This window comes from Pteropus vampyrus, unplaced genomic scaffold (assembly GCF_000151845.1).
Source record: "Pteropus vampyrus isolate Shadow unplaced genomic scaffold, Pvam_2.0 Scaffold73, whole genome shotgun sequence".
Classification (NCBI taxonomy): domain Eukaryota; kingdom Metazoa; phylum Chordata; class Mammalia; order Chiroptera; family Pteropodidae; genus Pteropus; species Pteropus vampyrus.
In genome coordinates, this window is record NW_011888854.1 from 5,493,598 (window position 1) to 5,517,749 (window position 24,152).

General features: G+C 34.7%; 1 protein-coding gene across 4 annotated transcripts in view; it reads right to left on the reverse strand.

The window, feature by feature from the left end:
• Positions 1-6,180: 6,180 nt before the first annotated feature.
• LARP1B (La ribonucleoprotein domain family member 1B) overlaps positions 6,181-24,152 on the reverse strand; it is an 82,678-nt gene continuing 64,706 nt past the window's right edge. For 2 of the 4 annotated variants that reach the window (XR_895989.2, XM_011362122.2), the window contains 7 exons: positions 22,795-22,964; positions 22,230-22,336; positions 17,284-17,444; positions 16,695-16,839; positions 12,589-12,698; positions 11,750-11,877; positions 6,181-7,430 (listed from right to left, as the gene is read on the reverse strand). Coding sequence is in view for 3 of the 4 variants with exons in the window: in XM_011362122.2 (XP_011360424.1) it covers positions 7,188-7,430; positions 11,750-11,877; positions 12,589-12,698; positions 16,695-16,839; positions 17,284-17,444; positions 22,230-22,336; positions 22,795-22,964 (1,064 nt within the window). In the remaining variant the exon portion in view is untranslated. Of the gene's footprint in view, positions 7,431-11,749; positions 11,878-12,588; positions 12,699-16,694; positions 16,840-17,283; positions 17,445-22,229; positions 22,337-22,794; positions 22,965-23,780; positions 23,973-24,152 lie in introns of those variants that run through there. The other 2 variants (XM_023531803.1, XM_023531804.1) reach the window with 2 other exon arrangements.

Consider the following 24,152-nt stretch of genomic DNA (forward strand, 5'->3'; position numbering starts at 1 on the left):
TCTCTCCAATTCCTTCCTAAACACAAGAACTCCAGTGGAAAATCTGAGTTTAAGGTAGCTAATGAAGTAATAAAAAGGTCAGGCGACATCAGGTACTGTTTTAACCACATTTGTCCTGTTTACCGGGCATGAATTTATCAATTTCACAGCCCTCCAGAGCTTCTGTTCCAGGCATGACCACTAACATTCATCTCCTGGCTCAGTAGGTCCACGCTGTAATCAGAGGTATTAGGTACAGAACTGTCACACTTAATGTCTTGAATTCTCTTAGAGATTTGAAAGAATTATAAAGGAAACAAACACAGCTGGCCGTTGACCTAGTAACTCTCTGGTATCACTTTGGAGCTCCTTAAAATAGAACACGAGGGAGGAGATTCATAAAGTACATGCTATTTATGGTACATATAAAATAATTACTCCGACTTAAAAGCAATCTTGAGTAACTTTAAAGTTTGAGCACTATTTTAATTGCATGGTCGACTAGAACCAATGTAAGTTAAAGCAAATTTATGCTTCCCTCTCATTTTCCCTTTACGTAGAGCCCTGGCATCCTTCCTAGTGTTCTCCCAAATGAAGTCCCTTCCCATACCATCACACCATGTAACAAAGCTTCTTCCTTTGGTTCATGCCACATATTCTAAAATTATCCCTTTTCTCCCAAGTAAAGTTAGTTCCTCTCTTTACCTAATTTTTCTTTCACTCTCAAAAAATAAGGGTCTTGATGAATTCATTTTCACCTGAGTGGCTTTTCCCCCTCCTATTAGTACTTGAGATTTTTAACAGCAAAAACGGGTTAGTGCTAGATAGTAAATAATTTATATGTGTTTTCTTTTAAATACTGGAGTAGAATAAGGGCAGGTCAACCTAACGCACCCAGCGATAGAGCCGAAACAGAATTCGGATGCAGAGCTACTTATCTCCAAAGTCTGCACTTTCTCTCCTCCCATCAGTCTTCAAATATTTTTGCTTGAACACCCTCTAAAATAATTTCCATAAAATTATGTAACCGTCACATTTGAAGTTGATATGTAAAATTTTTCATTTTTTTGGTTGCAAAGACCATAATTTCCAGCATGTTATAAACACTGACATTATATATAAAATTATAAACATCATTTTTAAGTGAATCCAGTAAACTTCAAATATAACATTTAAAGCCATTTTTAAAAATGTCTGAGAAAGCTCTTCTTTAACATTTAGAAAACTTACACCTTTCCCTTTTCTCCTTGAACTTCTATTTCCATTCCATTTTCTCCAGGTTTTTATCCTAATACATTTTAATGTTTGAAAGTCTTATTGATCACCAGATATCTGCAACAAAAATAAGTATATTATTTAAAATTTTATTTCTATTACTCTGACCATATGTGGTTCTAGTAAATAAATGTTTTTTTCTTCTGGATTATTACAATTATTAATACATAATAGATCAAGACAACATATATGTGTGTACATTTTTATAATTATTAAATATGGGTAGTAAATTTTTTATTAATTAAAGGAATGCTAGCTACTGTAACAGATAAACTCCAAATTCTTGATGGCTTAATACAATAAAAGACTTTCTTGATAATCACAGTCCCAAAAGGGACTAGGTGGTGATTCAGGGACATAGGATCCCCCATCTTGGTGCTCTGCTGTCTTCGATATGTGGCTTCCACAGAGCCAGGAAAGGAAAGAATGAGCACGGAGAGGGCACGTGGGCAGGTCTGGAAGTGGTGCCCCTTCCTTCCTCTGCCTTCCAATACCCAGAACCAGTTGTACTGGCGAACCTGAGACAGCAGGAGGATGGCGTGCAGTCCAGCAGTGAGCGCCAGAGGAAGGAGATGCGGACGGGATAAACAGCTTGAGTCTCCCCCACACATTTTATTAAAAACGCACGTCTTTAGAAGACTTGTGATCCAACTTCTTAAAGAAATCTAATGAAAGAGAACGTTTTAGTCTGCTAAAAGCATTCGTCTGGCAGCTATTTTAAAAAATGAGATCTTATATAAATAGGAAATACAAATTTTAAATACTATATCAATGAAATAAGATGACAGTCAGTTATAATATGTATTTGATTTGAGAAAAACACCTTGTCTCATTGAATAACACACTGAACACCAATGAAAAATATCCAAAGCCTAACCCTTAACAGAAATATTAATAAAGAGAAATTCAGCAAGTCTCATGTGTTTATGAAAGCTCAATGAGTCATTAAAGGTTTCACCTTTCTGTGGCTTTCACTTCTAGAGTGATATTTGGGGTGGGTAACATCTATGCCTATTGGGAAAAAGACTATTAGGAACTCGAGCATATTATAAGATAAATCAATTTTAGGAAAGAATACTTATGAAGCTGAGAATCTGGAAATTGATTCCTTTAAAATGATCTATGCCTGTGTAAACTCTTCTGAAAGTATGTGTGCACCCTGAGAATGCCTCCAATTTGAGGACCCAAAGGAGTTTCCAAAAGTGTGTTTTTGACAGACTCGTGAGATAGTTTGATGTCTTCCTTGGTCCTTAGACTATATACTCTGGTTCATGCAAAAGGGAATGAGTGGTCACTGGAGTGCCAGTTGAGCCTGGGGGAGGCCATGGGTCATGGAAAGGCAGGTTCTCATATCCTGCTCGGGGACTGGATGAGGCAAGAGTAACAGATCGTAGCGATGCCGAGAAAATATAAGATAGTTCGGAGTCAGTAGAAATAGCAGTCTCTAAGCACCCTACTACTTCTCCCAAGGAGGTAAGTGAGCCACCACAAGGGCAAAAGAGTTTCTGTAATTTCATTATCCTAGGACAACAAAACAATTACAAGGAATCTGACTTCTCTGTATGAATCAAAATGTTTTCAGTAGATTAATTTCACATGATTTAAAATATTCATAGCCTCTTGAAGAAAATATCTTTACATAGCTGCAGTTAACTTGTCCAGTGCTTACTCCTAATAATAGCTAGTGTTTACTGAGTGCTTACTGCATGCCAGACATTGTGTTAAATGCTTTACAGATGATCTCTAGAACACTATGAAGTAAATGCAATTTTGTATCTTAGGAGAGTCATGATTCAATTCATGTTTCTAACAAGCTAAGTTGTCTCTAGAGCAGTGATTATTAAACTTATTTGAGATCATAAATCCTGGTAGGTATCTGATAAAAACTAAGGATTATCTCCCTCCAAAAACTCATAAAAAGACAAAATTCAACATACAAAATTGTGGGGTCTCACAGACCATCCCTCTCCAAGCCCTTCATATTGACTCATTGAAAGCCTTACCTTAGGTTATACTCAAGGGCATTCAACTGGAAACCAGAAAAATTTAACATTAAACATCATAGTACTGTGACTGTATCCAGGTTATGATGGAGGTCTAATGTATCCTAAGCAAGTATTCAATTTTGTAGACTTGTAATATTACCTGGAAAAAAAATCAAAACAACAAACAGCACATGCTGCCTTTTTTTTAAACTGAAGCAAATATGTATAGTATATTGGTAGAAACCATTCTTTTAACCAAATCATGTCTTAATTGGCCTAGTTAAAAACAGACTCATTGTAAAGAATTAAGAAAATTGGTAAAACAGTATAAAGCTAGAGGTTCTTTCTGTCAGTTTACCATATGGCATATTTCCTTCAAGCTTTTTTAAGACGAGAATTATCATTATTTCTGAATAGTACTATAGTATCTTCAGTTGACAGTAATAACCCTAAAGTAATGAAAAATTTCGAAGCATGTTCTGAAACATTTATAAAGTAACATATAGTTTTAAGGATCTCATGTTTCAGGCAGAAGCCAAATTCATTCACTCGCTGTGTGATTTAGCTACACAGCTTAGGTTAGCCAGACATTTCGAACGAATGTGTCTTACAATTTTCCTGCCTTGTTTACATCTCGAGAGTTAATCACAAATAACGCTAATGAAGTACTTCAAACTTTTAAGTGAAAGGACAAAAACTAAAGCAATATTTTTATCTTTAACCATACACCAATCTTAATGTTGTTACTGTATTTATTTACTAATAACTAAGCACAATTTGGAATTGCCCTAACAAGGTAATCATGAGTTGTTAAGAATGCAAGAGTAATTGATATAATTATATATCACCACAAGATGGAGTGAGAGCTCTCCAACGCACACACACGAACACATAGACACATTTTCTCTCTCTTCTCTCTCTCTCTCTCTCTCTCTCTGGGCTGCAGATCTGACTTATTCCATTCTGCCATCTAGTGGCGATATTATTAGGTATTACTCTATCGGATCAGTCCCTCCAGGCAAAAATAAAATAGAGCAGTTCATGAGAGCTAAGAAATTAGTTGAAAGGCAAGATTAAGCACAGAAAGGAAAATGGTAATGACATTTAGTATAAAGGCAAGGAGAAGTATGAAAGAATGTCACAGTGGAGTCCCAAATTGGCAAAATTTAAAACGTAAAAATCTATTTTAAAAAGAAAATACCTATTTTAAAACATAATTTTCTTCCTTAATTCCTTTTAGTATAGAGAATTCCAAAGATGACTTCAACTATTCTTTTAAAAGGACAAGTAGTTTGGATTTAAACATTTTAATGTTGTCTTCTGTATTTAATAAAATCAAAACTGTGCAAAATCATAAGGAAGGGAGCATCTAAGGTCTCTAAAGACATATAAATTTTGGGTAGGGCTGTAAAAATTTTAGTCAATAATGTTTTTCTTTTCATAAATAACAATTTTTTTATTTGCTTGAGTTTTACATTTAAAATTTCTTTAAGGGGCATACCTTTTAAAAATTTTACCAAAAAAAGTACATACCATGTCAAACATACATGAACACAATTAGAAAGCAAAGGGTTAATATCCTTGTTAAGTAAAAAAGCTCTATAAATCAACTGGAAAAAGATAATCACTACAAAAGGAAAATATAATGGATATGATCAAGCCACCTACACAGTTAAAACAATAAAAATTATCACTCGTTAGTAATCCAACGAAAATGATAGGAATAATGACATTAAAATAATATTTTTTTTTGCTGTTCAATCTATCAAAGAGAAAGATTTAAAGTGTAAAAGTATGTGACCATCTTAGAGCACATGAGATGGGACTACATTTTTACTGAGAATTTCAACTTCTAGGGATTTCTGCTAGGCAATAGCTCAAAGTTTGTACACAAAGAATTATCTGTAGGGATATTATTAATTAAATTGTTTATAAGGGCCCAAACCTGGCCACAAGCTGAAGTTCAACAATAGACGATTAGCTAAATAACCTATGGTGCATCCATATGCTGAAGTACTCTATAACTTCTAAAAATCATGATGTAGAAATATTAATGACATCAGAAAAGGCTTACCTCTGTTACGTGAAAAAGCAGGTTATAATGCTATATGTATAGCATGATATCGATTTTTTTTAAAAGTACTTTATTTTCTTCTTTGTGCTTTTCTGAATTTCCCAGTGTACACGTATTACTTTTATAATCAAATATAAAATTACTGACTTTATTACACATCACAAAACTCTTGATTACTGTATTTTCATATAAAATATACAATTTTCCAATCGAATTTACACTTGCATATTTAGGTGAGTAGAAATGACCTTAGGTTAAATACAGCTTTCAGATGTACGTGTTCAACACAAAAACGATATTGAAAAAAATTTTAGATCATTTCAAGAAACGATGTAAGAGTAATTAGCATGGTTTAGAAATTTCTGACTGAAAAGCCAGAACTACATATCCACTTAAGAAAACGTTTAAAAATATATCATTCTAATGCATTAGTTGTTTTAGATTATCTATCCAAGAACTTTTTCCAAGTAAAATTTATTTTCTACATATTCAAATTTGACTGTTTCTTAAAATTAAAACATCAAAATGACCCTCCCTCAATATTAAATCTTATAAAACTGCAAATTATCATTTATGCATGAGAAATAACATAATGAAAATCTATTATTAAATAGCACATTTATCCACACAAGATTATATGTACTTCGATGTTGTCATTCTATAAGAACAAGATGCCAAAAATAATAAATTAGTGTATTAAACCAGCTGCTACTGCCAATACAAGAAAATATATGTGCTAAATAAAAATGGATATAAGTTAATAACTGAAACTTCATTCACAAAATATACTGGTCTTCTACTAGCAAAATTTGAATATTACAGCTTTTCAACTACGTTTCAAACAAAAATAATTAAAAATCATTCAAATAATTTGAAATAAGCACTTTATTTTTTTATTTCCCACAAAAACTGAAACTATCATTTACATCAGTTGTAATCAAAATTAGAAATCAACTTGCTGTAACTCCTCTAACACTTATGAGCATAAACAAAATTAAAATAAACAAAAAGGAAAAACTAAGTACTCCTTTTAAATCTAAAATAATCTGTTTCTAACATACCCACCTATAGATGTACAAACAGCAGATGCATTCAAAGCAGCGTAAGATTTAATTAATTAGGACAATATTCCAACCAGTCCCAACCCAGATTTCATCTCTTTTCAATTACTTGTGCAGGTTTACACAGTCACAAAAGTAAATCACTCCTAATATAAAACCAGCTGATGGCAATTCAGAGCACTCCACACCAACGCAATAACTATGGAGGCCCTGAGGTGTAACTGGTGGGGTAAAAAAGCAAAACCCAGCATCCAAAGTGCATATGCTTCACTATAACTGTAATATATTTCTACTTTTGTTTTTTTTTTAAAAAAGTTTCCTTTCAACTGTATGTCTACAAGGAAAGCAAATGTATCATTTCATATTTTTTCTGAATTAAAAAATATACGTAATCTTCCTTCGTTTTTGAGAGGTTCAAATATGAATTGATAGTGGGGTAATTGGATTCTTTAAGAAAGCTCTACAGAAGAGATGAATACAACATACTATATCTTCTTTAAGAAGTAAGAGCTGAAATGTTAGGCATTCCTTGTTGTTTTATATATATTTAAGGAATGCTATTCTTGTAAACAATGGCTTTGTAAAAGAAATACTGAGATCAAAATACATTACTAGAGGATCTCTATAAAAGGTCACCAAAACTATCCTTGTTTGTGAAATCAGGGAAAAAGTTTTTAGACTTTATCTTGCTAGAAAAAAATTGCTACCACTTTTTTCTTTTTTCTGATGATCACAACTAAACGTCAGAAGATTTTTCCCAAATAAATACTGATGTAAATGCTGATTTCAAGGGCAAACAACTTTCATAAGCATCTATTTCTCAGACATTTCACCATTTGTGGAGACCGAGGCAGCACCCTTCTGGTGTGAACTGTCACTGAACTCCTGTGCGGTACTCCTGGAAGAATTTATTGGGACCTGAAGCTGATTGGCAGATGCAGGCTTAGCAGCGTTTGGTGACTTTGTGGAGGAATTAGATGGATGTCTATGAGGATTATTCTCCGAACCAGAAGTAGATGAATGTCTTTTTCTTCCAAATTCCTCACTAATGGGGGGCTGCAAATTATGAAAGACAACATAGTGACAATTATACTATTTATCCCTGCTGTAAAATCTAAGGCCAGACTTTTCCAACAGAGGGAAACTGTTGGCACTTCAGCAGATTTTATCAGGGTAACAAAAACTTAACAGCAATTTAAAGTGTTAAACTGAGAGGTCTTCCCCAGTTAAATCAGCTTACTAGTATTGTGTCATTCTTTTACTCAAAACATGGATTTGAACTACACAGTAGGGCATAAGCAGAAGACTGGATTACTTGCCTCCAAGAAAATGTTTCAGAGAGGCTATTTTCCTACTTTATTCAGTTTTTGTCAACTGCAAAGTATTTATAACTCTAGTCCATTTCTCAGCCCTTAGCTCCTATCCTAGGAGTTAACTGGTAATGTTTAACCGATAAATGAAAGCAAAAGGAGAAAAAAAAGAGACACCAAGTCAAATAATCTTTAGCAAGTATGAAGATAAGTTTATCTAGGATTTCTAGGAAAAGAAAACTGGGGAGCATTAAGGATAGCGCTAAATTCAAACACTTTTAAACATCGAATATCCATAGAGCTTCCAAATCCCCCGAGGTTGCAGGCAAAGAGGGGGCAGGCAGTAGAAAGGTACCCGCATTCGAAAAGATGCAGCTTTTTTGGCCTTTCCAGTTACAGAGGTTTGAAAGCCTGGATGACACACCACCAGACTAATATTTTTAATTGAAGACAAATTAAGACCATAACCTCCTTCTCCACTACTCCATGTTTTTAAAAGTGAAGGCCTGAATTCTTAGCTTCCATTTTGATAGGGCAAAAGTCACTATTATAAGTAGGGCCGTCTCTGTGACGGAAATGGCTAGGCCACTCTAGAAACATAGCTCTTAATTCCAGAGACATAGATAGGCACTTCCATTAAGGCCATCTCTGGGCCATCAAATCCATTTACACGAAACTTCAAGACTAACAAATCACAGTACTAAGTAGAGATGGACCTAGACTTTCACCTCTCTCTCCTGTTCGTTTCATTTTTCTTTCCTCTTCTTCCTCCTTTCTCTTTACCTTATGTCCATTCCATTCTTTTAAAAATGCTTTCCTTTTCCTCTGGAAATCAAATTGTTTAAAGCCTATTCTGCTGTCTCTGCATATGCACATAACGTATGCGCATAACTTTCTTGCCCTAGTTTTATAATGTGGGGTATCCGTCAGCATGTGTTACAAAAACGATAGGATAAAAGTACACAAAAGGTGAAAAAATTTCAATCTGCTAGTGAGAAATTAGTAACACATCCACAATAAGTTACTAAATCTATAATATGTTTCACTATAAGGGCATATTAAAATTAAAGTAAACTGACAATTAATTGCACTGTGGTTATATAAGATTAACATTTGGGAATTCTAAGTAAAAGGATATGAGAATTCTCTGTACTATTTTTGCATGTGTTTTAAAGTCTGATTTCAAAATTGTAAAGTTAAAATTTTGAAAATAAAAGAGTAAAAAATTAAAATTGTAAAATTAAAGTTAAAAAATCACTGATAGCTCAAAATGTAAAAGTAATAAAAAGAACAAATAATAAAAAGAGAAAAAGACTTAAAACTTACATCAACACGGAAGTCTTCTAACCTCTTAAAGCTACAGAGGTATTCCTGAAGTTTTGGATCAACAGACTGTGTCTTAGATTGAGAATATTTTAGATAAGCCCAAAACTTTTCTAATCCATACAGTTGACCTAGTAACAAAGAATGTACATGATAAATTATATAGAATTTTAAAAAATGATTCATATTAAAAATGATCGTACCAGCAATAAACCATTTATCTTCCAATATGTACATTATCTAGATCTTGAGAATAAGACCTTATAATGAACAATGGTAGCTAACATTTATTGAGCATTTGCTATGCAACAAGTATTATTTAAGTGGTTGATTATTAAACTAATGTGAAGCATATACAACCCTGTGATATAGGTGCTTTTTTTGTATATGTTACTGATGAGTACACAAACTAACAAGGTTAAGTAACCTGTCCAAGGTCACACAGCTACCAAGTAGTAGAAATGGGATTCAGACCTAGGGAGCTAGCCCAGAGCCTGCACTGTTACCCACGGTGCTACTCCCCCATTCCAAGCACCCCTACTGATGCTACATAGAATTTCCACATAAGGAAACATCAGCAAGTAATCATGTTTGTCAAAGGAATATAACAACAAAGTACAACTCCACAAACGAAACACTTAGGAGTATTTTCCGGCACCTCACAGGACAGGCCTTCTTACTATACATGGTGCCTCATCCTTCATCAAGAACCATAATAGAGGCCTGAGGTCTTCAGTGGTCTGCCCTGAAGAAAAAAGTTATGAATTCCCTATTTACTAACAGATTCAAGGTTACAATTGCCAAATACAATAAGTTTTGTTTTGTTCGTTTGTTTGTTTTACCAGATTCATAGTCTTTTTTGGTTTCTTCTTGGAAATCCTTAAAAATTTCTTGTCTGAATTTTTTTTCCAGTCCGTAACTATAAAACCTGAACAGACATTCTAATCCATACCTGTGGAAAAGAAATAAAATGTTTATAATAAATTTTTTGCTATGGCAATGCCAATATCTCATATTTACCAGCATTGTAATCCCAAACAAAAAATAAATGTTTAAATGTATGTAATTTTCAGCATGCAGATGTTCAGCTGAGGTAGTAATAGCTGGCTTTGCCGTTTTGGTTGATCTGGCCACAGTACCGCCTGGAGGTATGCTGGGGACCTACAGAATAAGAGGGAGCCCTTGGACAACGAGAGTATGGCTTCTTTGGACAGGGGATCTCCCTTTGGCATTCCTGAAGAAATGGTCAAAAGATTTAATGACAGACTGGGAATTTTTTAGATTTTTCCCAAACCAAGGTTTACAATGGTGTGTTTAGATGTGGTATTAAATACTCTTGGACACAATCTTTACTCTAGAGAGATAAAGTCCATACCCTTGTGACTTAGACCCTACGTGTGGTTGACCCATTCAAACTATAAAGGGGCAAACCTAATTAAATGATTCCTAAGAGACTCTCTCTGCTTTATAAAGTACATTTAATAAAAAGACATTTTGCTGAAAGACTTGTAATGATTACATAAATCAGAAAACAAATTTCCTTGTTTCCTTCTCTAACTACCTAGAGAATATGAGATAAGTTGTGGGCAGAGGATCTGCAAACTACATGGGCTCAACCTTCAACTAATGGCGATGAGCAGAACCCATGAGAGTGGACAGACAAGGCCGACAAGACAGCTGTGAAAAAACCATGTTTAGCCCACTCAACTAAAACATATCAAAAAGAATCCTTGAATCATTCTGGATGCCACAGTGGAGTAGTGACTACGATTTCTTCATTCCTGGTAAGATAATGTTGCCTGGCTTATTCACAGGAAGGGGAGAGACGGGGAGAAGGAGAGGGATGGGGGCTGAGAGAGTTTTGTAACCATCTTACTTACAAGATGGAGAGTGATGGTCAGTCCAGAAGAAAAGCACACTACCAAGAGAAATGTAAGACCACCAACTCCACACCCACACACAAACCAGAGCCCTTGCTCTGGTAGCCATAAGAGATGCTGTTCTTTGAGCTTGTATGAATTAAGACTAAGGGGACTAAACACTAAAGAAACACCAACTCGGAATGACAAATCTGCCTTGACACTCCCCTTATGGGATCATATTATATTGATATCAGTGGCTCTCAACCTTAGCTACTTATAAGAATCATCTCCTGTTCGTTTTCATTTTTCTTTCCTCTTCTTCCTCCTTTCTCTTTACCTTATGTCCATTCCATTCTTTTAAAAATGCTTTCCTTTTCCTCTGGAAATCAAATTGTTTAAAGCCTATTCTGCTGTCTCTGCATATGCACATAACGTATGCGCATAACGTTCTTGCCCTAGTTTTATAATGTGGGGTATCCGTCAGCATGTGTTACAAAAACGATAGGATAAAAGTACACAAAAGGTGAAAAAATTTCAATCTGCTAGTGAGAAATTAGTAACACATCCACAATAAGTTACTAAATCTATAATATGTTTCACTATAAGGGCATATTAAAATTAAAGTAAACTGACAATTAATTGCACTGTGGTTATATAAGATTAACATTTGGGAATTCTAAGTAAAAGGATATGAGAATTCTCTGTACTATTTTTGCATGTGTTTTAAAGTCTGATTTCAAAATTGTAAAGTTAAAATTTTGAAAATAAAAGAGTAAAAAATTAAAATTGTAAAATTAAAGTTAAAAAATCACTGATAGCTCAAAATGTAAAAGTAATAAAAAGAACAAATAATAAAAAGAGAAAAAGACTTAAAACTTACATCAACACGGAAGTCTTCTAACCTCTTAAAGCTACAGAGGTATTCCTGAAGTTTTGGATCAACAGACTGTGTCTTAGATTGAGAATATTTTAGATAAGCCCAAAACTTTTCTAATCCATACAGTTGACCTAGTAACAAAGAATGTACATGATAAATTATATAGAATTTTAAAAAATGATTCATATTAAAAATGATCGTACCAGCAATAAACCATTTATCTTCCAATATGTACATTATCTAGATCTTGAGAATAAGACCTTATAATGAACAATGGTAGCTAACATTTATTGAGCATTTGCTATGCAACAAGTATTATTTAAGTGGTTGATTATTAAACTAATGTGAAGCATATACAACCCTGTGATATAGGTGCTTTTTTTGTATATGTTACTGATGAGTACACAAACTAACAAGGTTAAGTAACCTGTCCAAGGTCACACAGCTACCAAGTAGTAGAAATGGGATTCAGACCTAGGGAGCTAGCCCAGAGCCTGCACTGTTACCCACGGTGCTACTCCCCCATTCCAAGCACCCCTACTGATGCTACATAGAATTTCCACATAAGGAAACATCAGCAAGTAATCATGTTTGTCAAAGGAATATAACAACAAAGTACAACTCCACAAACGAAACACTTAGGAGTATTTTCCGGCACCTCACAGGACAGGCCTTCTTACTATACATGGTGCCTCATCCTTCATCAAGAACCATAATAGAGGCCTGAGGTCTTCAGTGGTCTGCCCTGAAGAAAAAAGTTATGAATTCCCTATTTACTAACAGATTCAAGGTTACAATTGCCAAATACAATAAGTTTTGTTTTGTTCGTTTGTTTGTTTTACCAGATTCATAGTCTTTTTTGGTTTCTTCTTGGAAATCCTTAAAAATTTCTTGTCTGAATTTTTTTTCCAGTCCGTAACTATAAAACCTGAACAGACATTCTAATCCATACCTGTGGAAAAGAAATAAAATGTTTATAATAAATTTTTTGCTATGGCAATGCCAATATCTCATATTTACCAGCATTGTAATCCCAAACAAAAAATAAATGTTTAAATGTATGTAATTTTCAGCATGCAGATGTTCAGCTGAGGTAGTAATAGCTGGCTTTGCCGTTTTGGTTGATCTGGCCACAGTACCGCCTGGAGGTATGCTGGGGACCTACAGAATAAGAGGGAGCCCTTGGACAACGAGAGTATGGCTTCTTTGGACAGGGGATCTCCCTTTGGCATTCCTGAAGAAATGGTCAAAAGATTTAATGACAGACTGGGAATTTTTTAGATTTTTCCCAAACCAAGGTTTACAATGGTGTGTTTAGATGTGGTATTAAATACTCTTGGACACAATCTTTACTCTAGAGAGATAAAGTCCATACTCTTGTGACTTAGACCCTACGTGTGGTTGACCCATTCAAACTATAAAGGGGCAAACCTAATTAAATGATTCCTAAGAGACTCTCTCTGCTTTATAAAGTACATTTAATAAAAAGACATTTTGCTGAAAGACTTGTAATGATTACATAAATCAGAAAACAAATTTCCTTGTTTCCTTCTCTAACTACCTAGAGAATCTGAGATAAGTTGTGGGCAGAGGATCTGCAAACTACATGGGCTCAACCTTCAACTAATGGTGATGAGCAGAACCCATGAGAGTGGACAGACAAGGCCGACAAGACAGCAGTGAAAAAACCATGTTTAGCCCACTCAACTAAAACATATCAAAAAGATTCCTCGGTTAGAATCCTTGAATCATTCTGGATGCCACAGTGGAGTAGTGACTACGATTTCTTCATCCTGGTAACATAATGTTGCCTGGCTTATTCACAGGAAGGGGAGAGACGGGGAGAAGGAGAAGGATGGGGGCTGAGAGAGTTTTGTAACCATCTTACTTACAAGATGAAGAGTGATGGTCAGTCCAGAAGAAAAGCAAACGACCCAGAGAAATGTAAGACCACCAACTCCACACCCACACACAAACCAGAGCCCTTGCTCTGGTAGCCATAAGAGATGCTGTTCTTTGAGCTTGTATGAATTAAGACTAAGGGGACTAAACACTAAAGAAACACCAACTCGGAATGACAAATCTGCCTTGACACTCCCCTTATGGGATCATATTATATTGATATCAGTGGCTCTCAACCTTAGCTACTTATAAGAATCATAAAAAATACTGATGCCCAGGCTCATCCCAGACCAATGAAATCAGAATCTCTGGGGCTGAAGCCTAGGCCCCTTTCTGTCTTCCCTCTGGAAAGCAGAATTGAGAACTTTTTGGTTTTATCAAGTTAATAATATTTTAGAGGAATGTTAGAATTCTTAGATTATTGGTAAAGGCCAAAAGACTACTACATTTGGACTTTTTACTCTTATTTTTTAGCAAATGAATGCCAAAGACTAAAAGTATGACATTGAAAGGAACAGTTGACATCTTACTCCCCGGCATATTCATCAGTTTGGCTCAAATAAACTCATAAAAATTCTTTACATTTCTAAAAAAAAAGTATGATATTAATAACAACCCAAACGTGCAGCATAACCGCTGCAGTGAAGAGCAGGGGCAAATAAACGATCAGCTTCTTGGTTGTCATTTACTCACTTACCCCTCACGGTGAGACGGCTTAAAGGCTGAGAATCAGAAAGCACTATATTTGAATTCTAGGCTGCGATTGTATCTATCCCTATAAATGGGGATAATAATATCTTTTTCAAGAATAGATGAGATAATATTTGTAAAGCACTCAGACCACAACTGGCACACTGAAGATGTGTAATAAATGTTATTCCTCTCCTTCCTTCTCGAAACCATCTTACTGCTATTTTTAGTGAATGGATATATTTAGTAATGATCTTCTCCCCAATAACAATAACAATTCATTGAACACTTACTAGGTATCAGGTAATACATTAAGCCCTTTACATGTTGTTTGTTTTTAATTTTCACAATAACCTTAAGAGGGTATCTACTATAATTATCCCCACCTTATAAAGAACCTAAAGTTTACAGGGATTATAATTCACCAAGGTCACAGTAAATTAATGGGCTAGGACTCAAACGTAGGTCTGATTTCAAAGTCTTCAGGTGCTTAACCACTGTGCTATACCTCCTAAGGAATAGCTAGTCCAGTCTAGTCAAGAACACAGAAGAAACAGACCCAAAATTACAAAATGGTATTAAAAAACTATTAGAAACATACACAGAGGAACACAGAAGAGGAATTCCCAACCTAGACTTGGGTAGAAATGGGATCAGAAAAGGTACTAGAAAGTCTCGAAGAACAAACTGTTTGCTTAAATAGCAAAATATGCTGAAATTAATTATAACGATGGCTTTCAAACTTTTCTAAGTTCGATAATAAAAAAATATTTTAATGTGTGACCAAGTCAATACAACACTCATATATATTATGTGTATACATAAAAGCACATGTAAGTTTTTCAAACTATTCTTTAAATATTTTAAAGCAAGTCAGAAGCACCAAACTGATTTCACAACCCACTAATGGGTAGTAAACCACAGCATGAATGAGAACATCGAGATCAGAAATGGAAATTTTGCTTTTTGTGTCAACTCTTGTAAAGACTATAAATCTAAATCTCAACAGTGCTAGGATTTGATAGAGATGTCAGTAAGGGACAGAAGAGAAGAAAAAGAGGTATACATACCATGTATCTGTCATTCTTGATCAAAATAAAGATTACACAAGTCAGTGCAAATGTAATTTTTTTTTCAGAAAAATTTACTGGCAACATCTTTTTTCCTCTTGAAAATCCCAATACCTGATTAACAATATATTCTTATCTGAGACTTACAAGAGGAATTCAGTTTTAGAACTGTTGAAGAAGGGTAAATTTAGGAAATATTGAAAGAAAAATTCTTTTTTCTTCTTTCTATCACATCTCCTTTCTCCCTTTACTCAGGAATAAATAGTGTGCAGTTCATGTTCCTTCTCACCCTCTTGGTCTGGTTTCAACTCAGCCCTATAGGTACTCTCAAAATTCTCCCTAAACACTTCTCAAGGAAGCAAGGTCTAACCTGTACAAAAAGAATGAGTTAGCAAAGCAGAGGGAGGAGAAAGAGAATGGGCAGAGGTAAGAATGTGAACAAACGCCTGGAGGCTAGAAAGCTTGGTTCACTCCGAGAACATGCACCACTGTTGCCTAAAGGGCTAAGAGTAGAAACAATGAGATTGAACAGATAAGTCAAGACATATCATGAGATCACTCAAGGAGTCCTAACAGCTGGTTTGACTCTAAGCATGTATCAATTTGGGGATATATATGCACATGCTAGGGAAGTCTGTGACAGTGGGGGCTAGAGAGGGAAAAATCTCTCTTGCACATTCATTTGGCCTTTGTGCCAACCCGTAAAATGGTCCCAAACGATCCCACCTCCTGGTGTTCCAATCTTGCGTAGTCCCCTCCTACACTGTACCAGGGTGGATCTATGAACAATGCAATATTGCAGAAGTGATAGTACGTCACTTTTAAATATAGATTATACAAGACACTGAAGTTTCCATCTTCGAAGTTCTCCCTCTTTCTTAGATCACTAGCTCTGGGTAAAGCCATACTATGAGATGCCCTCTGGGGAGGCCTATTTGCCAATAGTCATGTGGATGAGCTTGAAGTGGACCCTCAGCCTGAGCAAGTCTTCAGACACTGCAGCCCTGTCCAACACCTTGACTGCAATTCTGCAAGAGATGTGAGCAAGAACCAGCAAGCTAAGCTGCTCCTGCAGTCCTGAGCCTTCGAAACTGTGGACTAATAAATGCTTGTCATTTTTAAGTTTTTCGGTAATTTGGTATGCAGCCATCAGAAACTCGTGTAGCTCTCTCTCCAGTTATGTTGTGCTATTTTCACGGTTCAAAATGGAGCTACTTTTCAGTACTAGTTTTTAAATTATTTTTTAAAACTCTCTCCAAGTGTAAAAATATGAGAAAATATTTGACCTGTAATTTTCTTTTGCATCTTCCCAAGCAAGTTGTCTAAATTCTTCATACATTTTTTTATTGAAGTGGTCTCTGAGGAAAAAGGACCAGAAACGAAAGAGGGTATTCATTTCTTGGGACTGGCCAATTCCCAAGCGTTTTCTCTCTGAAAAAGTTAAAATGATAAATCATTTTTTTTTATTAAAGGTATTTATTAAAGTCAAAACAGCAGACGTTTTACATAACAGAAAGCAAAGCTGAAACATATTAATCCTCAAAATGTATTTGGATTTCTTCTAAATACAGGACAAATATTAATCCATTTTCTGGCTCACTGCTCAAGTTTAAGCATTTGTCAATAGCAACAAGAATATATTAAATATACTTTATTCCCTAATGTGTCTAAGCTACAAAATACATGAATAAAGAATACATGCAAACACATTTACTTAAGGTAATTATAAGAAATTATATAAGAAATTATAACAAATATATAAGAAATTATAACAAATAAAAGAATATCTTAACCTGATATTAAATGTTCCAGTTGGAAGTTTTTAGATTTATATTCTAATTTTAAATACAGTTATATAAAGGACAAGCATCTTACCACTTAGGCATCTTCGACGATACTTGTGATACACTTGCTGGGTAAAGCCATTTTCCTTCAAAAGTTCATGGGAAGGGTGCTGGAACTTTGGGAATGAATGAGGAGTACATCCATAACTTCCTACTAGTTGTGTACCTTCTGAAGGCGAAGCATTTGAACTGCTATTTGAGGAGGAGGAGAGGGAAAAAGCTTTCAAATTGATATATCAAGAACCAAGTGTTTAAACCAAGTTTTTGTTCATTACTAAGAGTCTGAGGCAGTAGAAAATGCATTAGTTCCCCAAATTTTCCTAAACTAATAACATACAGAGCTGCATACAAATTACTATTTATAGTCAACACATAGGTAAATTCAAAAGTTAAAAAGAATATGGTCACAAATTCTCAAACTAAAATAATAAGAAGAAGCAGTTAACTGAATAGCTAGCTTACTCCTCTTCCAGATCCACTATTAATTCAGTTTAAATCAATTAATTATTTTCTTATGGTACTGGAGATATTTTCAATTTTCATGAGTAATTAGGTTAATGATGTAAATTGAATAAGTGGAAATAAGGAATAAAATCTGGCACAAAGGGCAATAATTTCATTACCCCAAAGACATACCTGCAATTCTGTAAATCAACCCTACTTCTGAAATATTTCTTAAATCTATCTCTTCCTTTTCATTTGCACTCCGTTGTTTGAATTTAGGCTTTCCTCTTCCTTCACTTGAACTGGTCTCATTTTTCTATCTGCCTCCTCTATGCCGCCACCAAAGTCGTCTTCCTAAGACACTGATCTCAACTGGTGGTTCTCACCACGTGGTCAGTGGGTGCTTGAAGAGTTTCCCAAAAACCCTTCAGAAATTCTGCAAAGTCCAAACTATTTTCACAATAATACTAAGAGAGTAACTTGCTCTCTCGCTGTGTTAACATTCGTAGTGATAGCACTAAAGCAATGATGTATAAAACTGCTGAGCCAAGTTGAGACAGTGGCACCAAGCTTTACTTAGTAGTTGACTGTATTACTCACTGCTATGCACTTGCAATATTTTTTTTTTAGAAAATGCCAATTTCAACTTAAAATGTCCTAGATGAAGCAAAAAATAATAATAATAACTTAATGAAATCTCAACCCTTGCATACACACGTCTTATTGTATGTGACAAAATACAACAGAAGTTTTAGTCCTGCAAAATGAGAAAGTTCTAAAGATGTTTCATGACAACGTGAAGACACTTAACACTATAGAATTGTACACTTAAAAATGGTTAAGACAATAAATTTTGTTATGTGGTTTGTTTGTTTTTTTTTATCACAATTAGAAAAAAAAATGGAATGGAAGCAGAAAGCACTTTTGTGGCATACCTATTGATGGCTGTTGCTACGGACTGAATGTTGAATTCCTATCCCCCAGTGTGATGGTACTGGGAAGTAATTAAGACATGAGGGTAGAGCTCTCATGAGTGGGATAAGTGCCTTTCCTATAAGAGACATAAGAGAGCCTGCTTCCTCTCCCTCTGCTCTCCATCCTGTGAAGATACAAGATGGTAATCTGTAAACTTGGACGTGGGCCCTCACCAGACTCTGGATCTGTTGGCACCTTGATCTTGGAACTGTGGGAAATAAATGTTTGTGGTTTAAGCTACCCAGTCTACATCATTTTTGTTACAACAGCTCAAACTAAGACAGTTGTCTTGAGTCAAAGCATTTGTTCAATAAAGTTGTGAGCTGAACTGATTTTTTTTTCATGGAATACCATTTTTAATTAGAAGAAGAACTAACAAATTATTCAGACTTTGTTTTATGTCAGACGTTTTCTTGAAAATGAATAAAATAAGTGTACTATCAAGGACAAATCTGAGCTTTCATGCTAAAATTAGAATTTGGGAACCTTGTATCTGTCACCATGAGTTTGATAGTTTTCACTAATACCTGAAGACTTTTCTAATGAAATCGGTGGTGATTTTTTTTAGAAGTGTGTATGTGCAAGTCTGTATATGTAGTAAAATAGACATGAATCTTATAATGTAGTAACTCTGGAAATCAGATTCTCCCTCGTCTCCTGGGTTTGCTGTTTTTTGTTTGTTTGTTTTCTTTATTTGTTTTCTTTTGTTTTCATTGTTGTAGGGTGTTTCTATGCTGGGATTAGCCAGTAGTAAAACATTAAAGTCTCCTCAGGTCTTTTCTGAGCCTGCATCTTTCCTTGGGCAGGCGTGGTAGTTTCCTAAATTTCCCTCTATAAGTGGTTGCTTTTGAATGTCTAAAAATAGGACATTCAGACTGTGGGGGATGAACAATGACTACCAGACCCTGTGTCTGCACCTTATTGATTAGCGGCAGTTAGCAGTCTGAACAGAGAAATCCAGTATTTGGAGGACAATGTCCTCATTGCCTATCCTGGTTCCAGCAAGTTACACCCAAAATATGGATTGCCGTTCATCTAAATGCCTGTCACAGGGCTAGGGGTTAAGAGATGGGTAGTCGCTACCACACCAAAGGCTGACACAGACCAATACTAACCACAGTTTACCAGACAAGCTTTCCCCTGAAAGCTTTAAATGTTAAAATAGACTCGAGCATTCCAAAATAGTTACTGTAGACATTTTCTGCCAGTACAACTGTTGTTTAAGTGGAGAGATATGTTCCCGGTCCTTCTTACTCTGCCATCTTCCCTAAGATCACTCTCTTTATTTTCTTAAATGTGATTTTTTTTTTGAAATTGTATATTAAAATATGTCAATATTTAGAAATCTGCATAACTCAGTGAATCAGTTTTTCCAAATGGCCTATTTATGATACAAAAGCATGCATAGGCAAAGATCCATTCAAAGTACAAGATATCAAATGGCTTTTAAGGTAACAGAGTAAGAAAAATTCACTTAGTATAAAAAGGTCATTGATAAGGTTTCAGATTTCACATTGCAACTAACTTTTAAAAAAGTACCACCTGTTCGGCTTTGGTCTAATATCAAAGAAAAAAATATATAATTATCGGAAAAGGCTATTAAAATACTCCTCCCTTTCTTAGATTTTATTCCTCTATTTCAACAAAAAAACAAATTACAAGTTCGAACAGAAGTATATGAGAATCTAGTTATATTTAGCCAAACATTAAACAATTTTTAAAAATTTTAATACAATACCACTCTATTCAGGAATTTTTTTGAGAAATACAATTACATTTCGTTAAAAACTGCATTTCATAAAAATATAATAACATTTTGTTATTTATGTTAATGCATAATGGGTTTATTATTTTTAATGAATATTTAATTGTTTACTTTTTAATTCAATAAATAATATAACTCCCATAAACAAAAGGTCTTTGAGGTTCTGAATAATTTTTAATAATTATAAAGAGGACCTTAAACCATAAGGTTTGAAAATCATTTAACTAAATCATATCACTTTTGCTGTTCAAAGTTCACTACCTACAGAATAAGCTCAATTTTTTGGCAAGATATTCAAGGGCTAGATTAAACTGGGATTTAATTTTTACAAGAATCACTTCCCATAAAATCTCACTATGGTATTCTCCTATCGTTGGCTCCAGGTACATATGAGTTATTTGCCTAGCGCTACACCACGATATATTTTTATATTTCTGGTAACTTTGCTACTTCCTCCCTCATGAATCCTCTATCTCTCTATTTCCCACGTTGTCCTGCTGAAATCTATTCATCCATCAAGAACAATATCATTGCCCATGCCCAAAGAAGCTTCTCATGATACTCCCAGTTGGGATGAATTATTTGCCTTTCTCATAATTGTTTTGAACATATATATATACCATAATTATATCTCCATCAGAAATATGTCTCACACTACACTGTAATCTCACTAAAGGCATAAAACACATCTTTTACATCTTAATTAACCATTCTACCAAATACAGAGTTTTTCACATAGTAGGTATTCAAAAAACCTTTTGGGGAAGGATGAATAAAAGTTTAACTTGCCTATGAGTAAGCAGTGGTACGCTTAATTGCTAAACTGCAGGAACACTCCTTTTTCCTATGTGATTAATTTAATATTTTATATGTAAATTCCGTAGGCTAATATCACTTTTCTAACCAAGCAAAACCAGTTGAAATTTAGGACTATCTTGTTAAAGGATAAGCATGCTTTGAAGTGTCTCCATAAGATTAGGAATCACTGAAACCAAATAATTGGTGCATATTCCTGCCTCCAACATAAATCAGAGAAGAATTAGAGAAAGTAAGTTATACAGAGCAGTTCTATACTCAACACCATTTGGTCACAAAAGGTTACATGACTGCATCCATGTGGGGAAGGTAGTTTCATTCATGCTATCATTTTCTGGGTATCAACTATGCCAGGCACTAAGGTTCTGCCATCTATCAATTTGCTGGCTAAAGAAGACATATACAAAAATTTAAATAATGCATGTAAAACATTTAGCATTGTTGAAAGAATGTAGAGTTAGCTAGCATTAAATAATTTCAGTACAGTAACTATACCACTACTGACACACTTGCCAAAAAGGGCCAGGAAAAAAAGAACCTTCAAAGAGGCAATGAGAGATAAGGGAAAGCAGAGATAAAGAATTCCTCACAGTGCAATAGAAGGCCAAGTCGTCTGCTGAGAAATATGGGGTACAGATTGGCATCCCTCCTGTGAGAAAGTCAATTGAAGATTAGTGAAGATTTGCAGATGACATCAATAAAGAATTCCTTTAACATGCTTATGAGCAGACTGGACAGAGCTGATGAAAAAAATCCGTACACTTGAATATAGGTCAATCAAAATTCTTAGAAAAAGAGTAGAAAAAAAAGATCAGACAATCCAAGAACACTTATCTCCCCTTATTTGGTTTCTTTTTACTATTTTCATTGTTCATATTTTGCTAATGTTAATTTTAAATATTTCCGAGTATCTAGTTAGTAACTGTTTTCAACAGGCTTAAAATCAAGAAAAAAGCAATGTTTGACAAGTACGGTACCTGACAGAGGATGTTCTCGGCCCATGATCTCTGGAATCCATTACCCAACCTACATGACACTCTAGAGGGGGATTTGTACTGTGTCTTGTTTTTCTCTTTCTTGGACTCTAAAGAAAAAGAAGTCATACATTGCAATTACTTTCAGTAGTGTGAACTTCACAAGTAAATTAAAACCCTCTGACTGTAAACCAACTCAAACATTTTCATACTGTGGATGACACATTATGAAATCATATGAAGTCACAAAACTCAAGACATACCATATACAAGTTACAAAACTTAACTAAAAAGGTCTTTGGCTAGGTTTCTAAACAGGGTTAAAGGAAATTCAACTTATAATTCTTCATTACACCTTCTGATGATCTTTGATTACACTACGCAATTGTAAAGAAGTTACTCCTTAACCCGAGAAAACATCACTAAGGTAAAACGCCATTTTTAAACAAATTCTTACAATCCAAAATATGCATTTTTTTTTTTTAATGTGAAAGAAACTAAAAAGTCTCATTTTGCAATGTTAGATGATACAAAATGCAGACTTTATAGTCTCAGTTGATTGGTGTACCTTTACATCAATGGCTCTGGGTTCTTTAACAACAGGATAAAATCTTGGTGTTTTGTTTGGATCTTGTAACCTGGGTGTTCGAGGTGTTTTGGGTGTCCTTGCAGGATAAATTCTAGGAGATTCTGGAACTGCTGTTGGTAATGAATAGGCCATTGTTGCTGAAGATATTTCTGAAACAACAAACAGCTTCTGAGCTAATTCATCAGTCAAATCTGTAAAATGTCATTAAAAGTATTTAGATGCCAGGAAAGTATTTTACCTTGAGCAAAAGATAATTCTGAAATGCTCTACTCTCAAAAAATGTTTAGAAACATTTTAAATATATAATAAAAAAAAAACTAATGCTTCTCAATACATCCTCTAAATTTATGAAATTTTATTTTTGCTGTATCTGTTTCTGACTTTTCTTTAAAAAGAAAAATAGGCTGAAGCCCATATGTCAGCTTCCCTAATCACATTTTACTCTTCTTCCTCAGAGATAAGCAGGCTCTTAAATTTGATATTTTTATCTATTATTATACATGTAATAAAACTATTTTGCCTAATTAACTTTAAGTGACATTATACTATATGTATCATTTTGAAAGCTTTTTCAGTCAATATTTTGTGACTTGAATATCAAGTTCTATTTGCATAGCTTTGGTTTATTCATACCCATGCAGATTATCATGTTGGTTTACAAATATATCAAAATGTACCCATTCTCCTAAGGATCCACATTTAATATTTCCAAGGTTTTGACATAATCGACAATGCTGCAGTGAATGCTGCTGAATATGTCTCTCTGAACAGGTGTGAGCATTTATCTAGGGTTTTATCTGAAATGATAATGCTGAGTCAATTGGCACATGCATCATCTGACTTACTGAATACTAACCCTCAAACTGCTCACTACAGTGGCTTCACCAATTTATAATCCCACCAGCAACATGTAAAAGTCCCCACTATTTTATATCCTGGTCAAGACGGGTTTTGCTTAGACTTTTAAATATTTTTGCATCTCATGAATTTAAATGGTGCTTGTATTTTCCTTGGTTACTAGTGAAGCTGAGTACATTTTCATATGTAGACTCACTCAGATTTCTCCTTTCATGAGCTTGGCATTCGTTCGTATCTTTTGAGTATTTTTCTGTTGGGTTGTTTTGCTTATTAGTTTGTGAAAATCCTATGTTAAGATACTAAGTGAGCAAGCAGGTGAATCAAGTAGTAGTGTCAAAAAAGTGGGCTCCACTTCTGTATGGAATCGACTTCTTTTGATTCCTACAATAACCTTGCCGAGCACTATTCTAGACATAAGTCTGTAAACCCAAAAGTGAACTTACACACTCGATTACCTGCCCTCCCTGTCTTGCCATCTC